The sequence below is a fragment of the Corvus moneduloides genome, chromosome 19 (genome assembly GCF_009650955.1).
Source record: "Corvus moneduloides isolate bCorMon1 chromosome 19, bCorMon1.pri, whole genome shotgun sequence".
NCBI classification, from domain to species: domain Eukaryota; kingdom Metazoa; phylum Chordata; class Aves; order Passeriformes; family Corvidae; genus Corvus; species Corvus moneduloides.
The window spans coordinates 9,530,452-9,543,262 of NC_045494.1; the positions used below are offsets into that span (position 1 = coordinate 9,530,452).

General features: G+C 40.2%; 1 protein-coding gene across 10 annotated transcripts in view; it reads right to left on the minus strand.

Moving 5' to 3' along the window:
* Nucleotides 1-12,811, minus strand: part of B3GNTL1 (UDP-GlcNAc:betaGal beta-1,3-N-acetylglucosaminyltransferase like 1) — a 109,428-nt gene that overhangs the window by 33,733 nt on the left and 62,884 nt on the right. For 9 of the 10 annotated variants that reach the window (XM_032128570.1, XM_032128574.1, XM_032128573.1 and 6 more), the window contains one exon: nucleotides 975-1,070. In XM_032128570.1, coding sequence (XP_031984461.1) covers nucleotides 975-1,070 — 96 coding nt within the window. Of the gene's footprint in view, nucleotides 1-974; nucleotides 1,071-3,739; nucleotides 3,826-12,811 lie in introns of those variants that run through there. The other variant, XM_032128577.1, reaches the window with a different exon arrangement.

Here is a 12,811-nt window from a genome sequence, read left to right on the forward strand (position 1 = left end):
TAATTAAGGGTAAATCCTTTCACTGCTCTAAACAATTCAGTTCTCTGCCTGCTGTCTCCTTACAATTTTTTGGCAGTCCAAAGAATAATATTTGTAAATCCTCATACATACACACACATGTGTATGTCTGTGTGTATATATATACACTGCATGGCACGGAAAGGCTTCATTTAGAAGCTATAAAAATAATAAACATCATCATCATCATGTGTTGTAGTTTAAATAATAAAATAGGAAATAGCCTTAGAAGATTTTTTTAGAGTGCTAATAAATGAAAGCTTTCAAAAAAAAATTCATAACCACCCACTTTAGCCCTAAAATCTCACCAAAACCACTGGAAGCAAAACCCCTGAGAACCAAACCACACAAAATGGATCCAAATGTGTCTAAATTAGATCTATTTGTCAACATATTTCAACTACCACAATAAATACTACTAACACACATGCATGGATTTTATTCCATAAACATGCTGATGAGCTTACAGCAATCAAATTGAACTCATACAGGAAATTCATAGAGACAAAGAACACCTAACTGTCAGGGAAGGAACACTTCTGAGATCACAGGTATTTAATCTGTAACCTCTCAGTCCTGATCCTTGAGGAGAAGCTACTTAAAATCTTCCAGAGACAAAAACTAAGATTGACAAGAGAACACGAGACAAGAGGATAAATGAGTTTTAGTGGTAGTTACGGCTCTTCTTTCTTCATCTCAGGGATATAAATCTCCCCCCTTAGTGAATATACTTTTATCTCTCTGCCATCCTGCACCTTACTTCCCTCCCAATCTCTTTCAGCAACCTACTTCACCTTGCAGGGATAGTTCATAACAAAACTATGGGCTCACTTGTTTTTAGTTTTCTGATCTGCTGCATCTATTTCAGGGACCCCTTCCCCTAGTGTTCCTTAATAACAGGTGCAGGGCTAAACAAAGGGATGCTTCCTGGACTACACATCATCTGCACCACTCACCTTTCCACCCTCATCAAATCTTCCCACGTGAAAAAACCATTCTCGAGAACAGAACCAGGTTGGCATGACCACAGTAGGCCCATGGGAGGTAAACACCTAAGAAAGAGGTAAAAAAAGCCAGTCAGCTAACAGAATATCCAACCCAGCAGCTGGTGAGGAACAAAGCAGACCTTACACGTTGACCTGAAATTATGCCTATGCACAGCCTTCAGCAATTTCAAGCACTGAGGAAAGCAAGGGCACTGAGAAAATGTGGCATGTGCTCAGTGTTGAAAGCACACTGTGCCAGAAACTCCCAGGTGCCACAGCCCAAAAGGTGAGTCTGGTTCCTGCTTCATATTCCATGACCTTCTCTTCTATCCCAAGCTGCAACATGTGCAGAGTTCTTAAAACACTTCTCCAGATTTAGAGTATCATACTGGAGTTGGCACTTTATCAATAATGGTGATGTTGATATTGGAGTGAATGAATCGAGAAGAATCGTGGGAAATTCTTAAACTGAACCCTACAATTGTTGAGCATTGATTTTTTTTCCATTTTATATTCCTTATACATATATTAAGCAGGAACTTTCGCTGATCTTTTATTTCTGCCAAAGACACTTAAACCCTAATCAAGCTTGGACAAGTAAAATGCAGTTTGTTTTAAACATTACCTGAGTACTATGGATTTGCTACCCAGGGGTACCTGTGATTAAAGGTTGTTGGAAAGGAAGAGCTTTAAGGAGAGAAAAGGGAGTAACTATTAATTTCATCCTCTTCACCTGTGACAGCCAAGAACCATACAAATGGGTCTTTGAAGCTTTAAACAAACTTCTTGTAAATACAACAGTGAAATAAGCCAGAATGTGAATTACAGAAGGTAAACTGGTTCTTTCTTTTAGCACAAGATGAAGTATCCAGGCAAAGAAGAGACCAAACTTGTCAAACACAGTGTGCAAAGTGAAGGCAGAAGCTTGTGCCTGCTTCCAACAGTGACACAAAAACTATGGAGCACACCCCGGGTTCTGAAGGCAGAAGAAACCAACCTCACAATTACTGTCAGTCAAACACCAGTGACAATGTTGATCCTGCAAGCTGACAATTTCATAGCATGCTACAGTGGTAATATTAATATTCCTGCATAGCTGAAGTTCTTAAACTAAGAGCATGGGTGTACATTTGTCACATACATCTCAGCACCTACGTTTTAAAGGTGCTCCTCTTGATGTCAGCCTGAGGGAGCTCCACAAACTCTTCTTATGTCTGGCAGCTTCCATTTCCACATATAAACATGGATTTAAACCCACATACAGACACTTAAATCAATTGTCCAAATGAATCAGATTAGAAATCGAATCAAAATTCAACAGATGAGCTACTCCCACTTTTCTTATGGTCATCTGCCCAAACACAGGCATCCACTTCAGGGTGAAGCACGTGGCATGCTGACTCCAGGAACACAGTGACAGAACCTCACTGTCCCTAAAGGGATCCTAGGGTGACTCATTTTCATACAGACACTTCGATTCTAGGCAGTCATATTTAGTCGGAACAATCCTATCACCTAATGGCTATGGCTTAACACATCAGCAGGTTGCCCAGAGCTGAAATACTCTAGTTCAGAGGTGCTAAATGTAAAAAACTCCCCCCAAGAGTCAGTGGGAGCTGAAAGAGTCAAAACAATCCCAGAAAACCAGAGCAGACGTGATTACTCAGTACATGGTTATTAGCTCCACGTTAATTACAGGGGCAATTGAGTATGGCCTGAACCAAACAATGACCAAACAGTAATCCCAAAAGAAAACAGCAGTAGGGAGAAAAGCCAGGCCAGAGGGCATTGCATTGAATCTCATTTCTGAATGAAACAAGAACTTCAAAAGCAAGTCTTGAGCCCGTTGGCACTTGTGAAATGTGTTTGGAGAGGCCAGAATGCCATTTCCTCAGTGCTGTCAGGTCCATCAGAGAACAGAAATGCACTTCACCTTAGAGATGGAGCTCAATGCAAGCAGCCGTGCTCACGTGCAAAAAGCATCCCTCCCAAACATCCCAGATAATGGGTGCTCCACTGACACAGATACTTCAGGGAAACCAGACAGAACAGATTTGAAAAACTTGAGAAAACCCATCCAAAAGCCACTTATGTTAACCCAGATGATGATGATTTCATAGCAGACCATCACACACTGCATACACCGATGTCTGTCCTAAATCCAGCAGTGTTGTATGGCTCCCTGCCCATCTCAGCAGAGATACCAGAGGAGAATCACACAGGCAAAACAGGGACTGATGATGCCACACATGATTTTAGGATCTTATCCTTAAACCTACACAGCACAGCAGCTGAGAGTCAGTGAATTGGCAAATAAACTTTTTCTACAGGAATACTTACAGTGCAACATCAAAACTATATTTAGGAAATTTATTTGTGCTGCTGTCACAAATTCACACTACCTTGTCCCTTGCTATGTAACAATAACTTCTGTGAAGCTGAAGTTCTCTTTTTTTGTTGTTGCTGATGTTGTTAGCTTAGTCTTCAGCTGAATCTCCTGATCCAACAAACCACAAACCAGCAGTGCTACCACAAAGGAGGATGTAGGAGAACAGGGCACCAAGCAGAGAGAACAAGAACCTTCTTTTCAGCAGCAGCAGAGATAATCCAGAAATAATCTTCAACCTGATAAAACTGCTAGAAGTCTACATTTACACCACATCTACATTAGCTGAAGAGCTCTCCCACTCATCCTGCCTTTGGCTACACACCCCAGTCACAGCACTGGCACTCACCTGACCCCAGGATGGATCAGAGCACTACATCACTAAAAAGCCATTATTTCCCTTGTTTTTAGTTTTCTACAGCTTTAGTTCTCTGAATCAGTTCACTGTGGGGTCAGAGCAGCAATACCACTGACACACTGGAGAGGGAAGGAACAAGCTTTGGAGAGGAAAACAAGCCCTCCCTTTTTGGTCACTGCCCACAGTTAATCAGTCCAGCTGTAACATAAAACTGCATCCTCTGAATACCCACTCTGATGGGAGGAGAACTGGCCAGGAAAAACACTACCTCCTAACAACTGTTCTGAAACACTGCAGCATCTGCCAAACTTCTGAAAACCACCTTCCAGAGCTATTGAAATTTTATCTTCAAGAGAAAAAGAAAATAATCTCAACCTTCTTCACTTTGGAAATTCTATATTTCACCTTGGTTTAGTCTGATGGGAAAGTTTCCTCTGTATTTCTTTTTTGCCTATTCTTGTCAAAAACTCTTGCCAAGGTGTTAAAAAATGGTCAAATTGCCTTATTCTGTGATAAAAACTGCAACTTCTCACTTTGTGAGACTGACACTCTAGATTTTATCCATAAATCTTTTAGATTGCATGGACTGGAACGAGAGAAACAAAGAGGACATGCTAGTCTTAACTTGAAAATCAATCAGAAGCAGAATGTGAATGATGGTGCCATGAGCTGCTATGTTTAGTTTTCTTGGAAATATTCTCCAACTGTGCTTAACAAATGTCTTGTGTCACCTTGGAACATCAGTGGGTTTTCAGACCTCCTTGAGGAATTAATTCAGTATATTGGAGAGCAGGTTGGACCTGTGAACGTTTCCCACACAGCTGGATTGAAAGATTAATGCTTATTAATACTTGTTATTAATTACAGTACACTGTATGCTGTAAAAATGATCTAAATATATGAATATGGTTGCATGAAACCAACTTGTTAAAAACCTGTTACAGAGGTGTAGCTGAGGTATAAATCTGTTCAGCTTCAGAATTCCTGAAGAACAGTGTTGTCATAACCTAACTGGAATCCATCTTCAGATGATGGGCACAAACTCCTATTTCAGCATCTTATTTACTAAACTATTTAGAACTTTTATCACTCTCTGGGTTTATTCCAAGGATCAAGTCACAAGTAATTGAAACTGGTTTGTTCTTGTTCACTGTTTGGCTATCGAATTACAGCCAACTGTTACACAGATTCTCTGAAAATAAATCCAAAGAACACAAAGAGTTGATAAAGTGACTTTCATTGTTGCATTTCAGAGCTGTCAACAGCACATGGAACTCTGGTTCCCACTGATGCTCACTGCTGATCATGTCAGCATTCGGTGCAAAATTTCAGTTCCAATACAGGGAAAGGCTTTTTGTGTGTTTACAGTAACATCTCAAGGAAAGTTCTACTTGCTGAAGCAGCAAATCAAAGTCTAACAGCAGCGTGACAAAAGCAGACATGCAGATGGTGAAACAACCTCATCACATCAGATATCATCATGCCATGCAGGACACAGAGGGGAAATCGGGCAGTTCACAAGAGCAACAGATTTAATCACGGGCCCAGACTGCTTTCCAAAGCAATGAGCTAATTCCCCAAAATCCACTACATGTTTAATTCTACTTATGCTACAGCATTTTTCAAAATTATATCCACACAAATCAAGGATTAGAACCAATCTCCTCTGTTGAGATAAATGAAGCTTCCTAATATCCAGGGACAGACATCGACATGCTAGAGGGTGGAAAAGAAAACAAATCCCATGGTGGAGGGCCACAGTGATTTTGTGAGCTGGAGGCAGACTAAAGGGCATCCTTTAAACAACAACTTTGAATCCTTTAAAACATCCTTTAAACAATCCTGACCTTGAAACAATGCTGAGTTAAGATACCTGTGCATTAATTCAGCAGCGAATTATTAATTAATTTTAACCAGGACCTTGTCACTGAAGTGTACCAGGTTTTCATCCAGAATCAGGTGTGTGTGTGTGTGTGTTAGTGTGAGGGAGAGGTACAGAACGTAGGGAAGAGAAAACAAGACTCTTCCTACTTCAAAAAAGTATTGGGCAAATAAGATTTTTCAAAAGAAAATAACTACAACAAGCTTCGTTAAGCTTTTAGGGACTTAAACAGCCAGCGTGGTATGGATTCCATGCAGATAGTTTATATTGTACTGAACTGCTGCACCCCTTCCTAGGCCTGCACAAATAACTGCCTGTGTCACCTCATCACTGCAAGCTTCGAGAGCAGCTGAAAATCCTTCTGGAAAGAAGCTGGAATCTGGCACAGCAAAAAGTAGATTACAGAAATAAACCATACCTTGCCTCTCTGTGCAGAAAAGCTGGTATATCCACAGCAATTCTGGGGCAGCCTGACTGAAAATCAGTGGTATTTAACCTTCACAATCCCAAACTCTACAAGCAACAAAACTAATGAAAAAGAGTACAAGAGTCTGAGAACTGCTAATGCCAGTGAAAGCAGAGAGCATTCAGCACCTCTGAGAAGGTATTCCTGCTCCTGGAAAATTTATGACCTACAGCTCCCTGTGATTTCCTCTGGATTTGAAGCCTGAATGAAGGCTGGAATGTTTCACAGTTTGCAGGAAACATAGGATCTGCAAGAACAGAGCCAGTGAGAGGAGCTGTGAGATGATGTTTGTTAATGCAAAAAGGGGACAGTAGTGGGGAGAAAAGCTGAATTTGGCTGAACTGCTGTAACAACCTCCCTGGCTCCTCACAGTTTATTGCACTGCTGGTGCTTTTCACCAGGCCATTCACTTTCAGAAAAATACAACAGTCCTCTTTATAGCTATGTGACCATTACACCAAAACATCAAATTTTTACATATAGTATTCCCTGTGTTAAATAAAATTTTCATACCAAGTCTCTGCAGTGAAACCACCAGGTGGAATGAATAAGAGGGTGTGTATCAGCAGGGCATCACCTCCTCCTGACATCTCTGGCTACAGCAGAGCCCCCCAAAAACGAAATGCTGGGTAAAGACTGCCTATAGCAGCTACTCTTTACCTACGTTTTTAGATTGTCTTAAAACTTGCTGCTGAAAGCAAAACTGTTCACAAACTTGCTACAAGTAAATGTATTAACTTTGGGTTTCTAGTCCAGCACCTATGGATTGAATTGGGCTGTGGCTTTGCTTTTTGTGAGCCAGCTCCTGCCAGCCCCATTGTGTGGGATAATTGAGAGCTGACCATACTCTGAATATCTCTGTTTTGTAGCTGAATGCCCACGGGCAAGCACCATTCTTCTTGTCATTTTTAGAGCTTTTCCCTACTAATGACGATGAATTAAGCTACTGCTGAAGCCAAAACAATAGCTGCATGCAAAGGAAACAGCCTGTATGATTTTAGCATGTCTTACATCTCTTTTTCTTGGGTCTGTAGGCTACTAAAAGTGGTCTTTGCAACACCCTTGCCTTAACAAGTCTCTCTAATTCTTGGAGAGTTTCCAGTATTTGAAGAGTCAAGTATTTACAATGGAAGACTTATTCCACCCAGTGAAATAAGGCATTCTGCACCAAGAGGTTGTCTTCTTGGCTTGCTGTTTGTGCTGAGGCTTTACTACAAAAGAAAGAAAACAATCTGCTTAAAGTCATATTGGCAGGTCCTAAATTGTGATTAGAACAAACAAGAAATCTGCTAAGAAACAACGCTGACCAATGCTGATGTAAAATAAGCCATTAAATTTACCTTTCCACTTGACTTGTGGACACGCCATTTAGAATTTACAAGATGAAGACTGAATTGTTCTTCCATATTTGTGACTTATTAGATAGTATTTAACAGGTGACAATATAGACAACAGAAGTATCTCCCTACATGGTGTGTAGCCAAAAAATAAAACTATTCTGCCTCTTGAAGTGCATTCTGCTATGCCCACAATTAACAAATTTCCCTAAAATGTGCTAGCAAAGAGGAAAACAAATTCCCATAAAAAGCAACACAAGAAACTTCTCTACATACCCGCTCCCAAAATTAATGTTCAGCTGAAATGTGAGTAAACCTCCTGGCAAATCTCAGCTTCAGCAAATTTTAAAATGCAGGTATTTGGAGAGAGAAACATGAAATACTTTTGAGTGTTCAGGATTATCCGAGAGCGTAACGTATCCTTCATGCTAATGCTCACTGCGTCTCTTTTTCAAATAAAAGCTCCTGCTATAAAAGTTTTATGCAGCTTGGAAGGGGGGGACACATGACCTTCACTTAAATGAAAGAAATACAAGCACCTTATAAACAAGCATCAAACTGTAGGGAAGGAGATCACTTTTGAATTTGAGACGTTCAGCTGTGTGCTAATGCACATGCAAAAGACCCACAGGAGAAATATTAAATATTCATGCAAACTTGCTGTATTTATTCCAATACAAATTATATTTCTTCTGTGGTTTTTTTTTTCTCCCCTATAGACTTTTACCCTTTAGAGAAGGCAAAAAGAGAAAACTTAGATCAGATCTTAAACAACGGATTCTGATTATCTGATTAACAGCTGCGAGAGCAGAATGTTTTCTTTAGGAAATCAAAGCAAACTTTACCCTAAATCTCTCCCTCATGTCTTCCATCATATCACAAGTCTTTGGGGAGTATCAAAGCACCAAATGCATTCCAGCGCCTTGAGAGTGTTTTAGTTCTGTAACACTTCAAAACTGTGAATGGGAGAACAAGGAAAAGACAGAAAATAAAAAGGTATTTTAGAAAAATAAATGTCACTGCTAGTGCAGAAATAGTAACAGCAGATTTTACAGGGGGGAAATTTAAGATCTCAGGCTTTTAGCCTTCTGCACACAGTCTCTAATCTTTTACCCCACAATCACTTTCTCATAATGAAATATAGACATACTGAGAATAAAAAAAACCCAGTACCTCAGCAACAGTTTTTACACACACATACATCTCTGATAATGAAAGGGACCCAATACATGTCCAGAACCCAGTGATCTCTCACAAGAGTTTGTTTTTCAACAGTGCAGAAGACAAACCTGGAAAGACCTCAACCAACCCTGAGCATTTGCAGAGATAAAAATAAAGTGCCCATCAATCTGTAAAAGTCTGAGACAAACCAGAGCTGAGAACACTACAAAGCTTTCCCCTCCTTTCTGCATTCTCCTGTTTCAGCCTCCCTAGTAATTTGTTGATGGGTTTATATGTGGGACTGGATTTTGTTTGATTTCCCCTGCTTCCCAGCCAGAAACATGACCAACATTTCCTTTAATTTGTGACTGACTCGAACCTCCAAACTCTCTCCGCATGGGCAGCTTGAAGTCACACTGAACCTCTGAGTCTGGGCCCTGGGTGTGCATCACTCCTGACATTCACTCCTGCAGAAAATTCTGCCTGAACGTGGCATTCCCTGTCCCTGCTTTGAAGTAGTTACTGCTCAGTCAGTCATTCAATCTATCCAGCATGTTAAAATATATTTAAAGAATTCAGGGATAAGAAAGAAGGTAATTAATAGCTTCAGATCTTCCAAGCAGAGGCTGGTGTGAGTGATCAGGGCGCCCACACTCCAGCTGGGACAACATAAAATCAACAATAACGAGGATTAGAGCCCAGGTTCGCCCTGAGTTGGAGCTAAAATGCAAGCAGCCATCTCTGCCAGGGAGAACTTCTGCCATGGGGCAACTGAACCCCTGCAAGGTCTCTGCCACCATCTCTGATGAATACACAGGAGCTCCAGAGGGCTTCTAAAGTCACTAGTCCAGGTAGCCACCTTTGAAGGGTGCACACCTCATGCAGCCATACATTCCTATAATCAGACTGTTATCATTATCCTCAAACCGATGAAGTTATTTTCTCTAACAAGATCAAATTCAACTTTTAAGAATTCATCTCTAAAAAGCTGTTTCAGCCAATATGAATCTGATCATAAGCAAAGTGCAGCTAAAATGTTCAAAGAATTAAGAGGAACCCAACTGTGCTACACATACGAAGACGATTTTGCACATTCTTTTTTAATATCTCCTTCTTATCCTGCAGAAATATTTACACCAAAAAAACAGTAGATATTTACTACATGGCCCTCAGCATCTACCACCAATAAATAGTAAGGGCATCTGCATTAAAGGGTCTTGCTATAATATTAAAAAAAACCATATTAGTAACTATCTAAAGGAAACCAACTGAATCAGAGAAGAAAATGTTGGTTTTCCATTTGCCAAGAAACTGAAAATCAGCAGAGGAAGCAGATGCTAGAACTGTACTTAATGTAATTAAAAATTTGAAAACACAACAGCACTTTTGGCTGTAGTGAAACATGGTTGTAGCACCAGCTGGGAAGGATCTACTAAGCAGCTCTTGTGATTTATATCTTTGAGAGCTTCATGGGTCACTCAACATAAACACCCTTGTTTGTCTCACACATCCTGCTAAAAATGATTAAGATTTAAATGAGGTTTCAGGTCTTTGAACTACAAATTCTGAGAAAAGGTAGTGTAACACAAAAAAAGCACAATAGCATCTTGGAACTACTGTGGTTAAAAATATTTAATGATAATTATTTCCCTGTCATTCCTTCACAGAATTTAGCTAAAAGCTTAGATAATTTCCCCCAAATTCTCCAGAATTAGTAACAAGAACTTTGCGTGTGCTACTTGTAAAAAAAAAAAAAAAGAAAAAAAAGATAAACTACAGCAATGCACAGGAACTTAGAGCACAGCTGTGTCTATGGTTTTTCCTAATAATCACTGATGGTGAAGGTTGATCCAATCTTTCCTATAGCAAGGGAAGACACCAGTTTGGACATTCCTAGTGGGAACAGCAAAACTCTGCTGGCATGGATGGAGTGTTCAGTGTTACCAACTGAGCAAACCAGTCATGGTGACAAACAACTACAGCTTTGGAACTCAAGTACAGTGGCAGCATAACAAAAGATCAGAAAGAGTGAAATCAGACTTCCCTGTAAGGCTTTATTCCAACTTAGCTTTGTATTAAGTAAAATCAATATTTCAACAATACTTATTCCTATTTCTTATATTTACTATAACCTCTTTTTGGAAATGGGGATCTCTGCCCTTTTCTTCACAAGCTGATCCTACCTAAAAACAAATCACAGAACCAGCAGGATCCACCTATGGCAGTAATGGAGTCCAAGTTCCAAAGTCAGCAAAACCTCAGAAATAATCTTTTAAATCCTGATTCAGGAAACCATTCCATCAGTAGCATGTACACAGGGAAGCTCCAAATGTTTAAATACTTAGCCAGGTTGAGACATTTATGAACAGCAATTGTTCATAATGTGTTCATGCACGTGTGTTATTCTGCCCCAGAAAAAATGTTTTGAGATTGGAAAGAGGAAAAAGCAGCTTCTTAAAGAGAAAATGGATCTTGAAAAACAGGCTAATTCATCTATAAAAGATGAAGGCTGTTATTTATGTTATGTTGTTTATTTATGTTGTGAAGGTTACATCATCCCCACTAGCATCAAGTCACCTCTTCTAATTTGAATTCAGGAAAAGAGCAGCAAGCTGTGATCTCCCAAAATTGGCTGAAGCATTTTAGCCACACAGCCAATTTCATGATAATAAACATCATCTTCCCCTTAAAAAAAAAAACCCCAAAAAAACCAAACCCAAAAAACAACTTCAAATACTGCCGAAAGATGATAAAACTAAAGAGGTCTAGTACCTTCAAGACTTGTTATTCTGGCAATATTCAGCTAACACTCTGTGAAAAGTGACACACGCTGGACCTTTGAAACTGGTCTGTGTCAGTGTAGGGCTGGTCACTGAGGAATCAGCCACAGAGAAGGAACTCCAGCAGCAGCTCTCTGGTCTCAAACCTCCAAACCCAGCAACATCATTCCTAAACAGAAAAAATACTGACTGGCAAGTCTTTCCTGCTAAGGCAAATGAAAAGGAGACATCACCTCTTTAAAGCTCATGGAACATGAAAAGTTGTCCTGTTCAGTCAAAATTTCAATTTGTTTTCCTACTTCATTGAAACGTGAGAAAACTTAATTCTAGGAAGATGTAGAGAATATGATGTTCTGTGTTACTGCTGCTATTTGTACTGTACAAGTGCCACGAGGGATGAGAAACAAACTACCCTCCAGGCTGAGAAAAACCTCCCTTTGACAGCAGACTGAGGGAAGAACACTTCCATAATCCATACACACACTTTGGGTGCTTCCCTGCACCAGGTGTGCCAAGATTTTAGCACTGCAGCAAGTGTGACACTTCAAGCACTTTAATGTGAATGGGGTTGTTTATAATAACCTCTTCCCTTCATTTCCAAGGGGAACTTCTCACATGTTTCATACTGTACCACGACGCTGTGTTTATACCAACTGCCACTTAGGAAAGACATAAACCAGGTTTATGTACAGTATCTGCAAAATGTAAAGTTAATAAATGTTACCAAGCAGCTGGACAGTGGTTTGAGTTCAGTGGAAGATGTTTCTGTTTCCACTTACATCAGTGAAAATCTAGACTACCTTCGCTGACTTCAGTGGAATTCCTGCATCCAGTGCATAACTGGATGGGATATTTGTACTTCTGATCCATCTGATGTACCTACAAGATCCCCTGCAGGCAGGCAGAGGGTGTGGAAGGGGAGGAGGTGCTCAGGTCTGGTGCCACACCAAGCCACATCAGGGAGTCAGCACTGTTCATTCATCACTGGGATAAAACTCATTGTCATCAAACGTGCCAACATACCCAGAACAGAAGCACTTCTGCTGGAATGGCCTGTCCAAACCCCAAGTCTTTTGGACATCAAGACCATACCTGAAAGTTTTTAAGAGAGTATAAATATTTTAAAGCACAGCTGCAATTTAAAAACTCACAATTTTATACACACTGAGCAAAATAGAATAGACTGTTTCATCTGGAACAGACCTACAATGATCATCCAGTCCCACTGCCTGAGCACTTCAGGGCTGACTAAGTTAAAACATGGTACTGGGGGCACTGTCCAGATGTCTCTTCAACACTGCCAGACTCAGAGTATCAACCACCACTTTGGGAAGCCTGGTCAAAAAATAACAGACACTTTTATCACCACCAAAAGACAATTGGACAAGTTTTACTCAGCCTCATCATATTACTTTGGATATTTCTGTGACAGGCTGG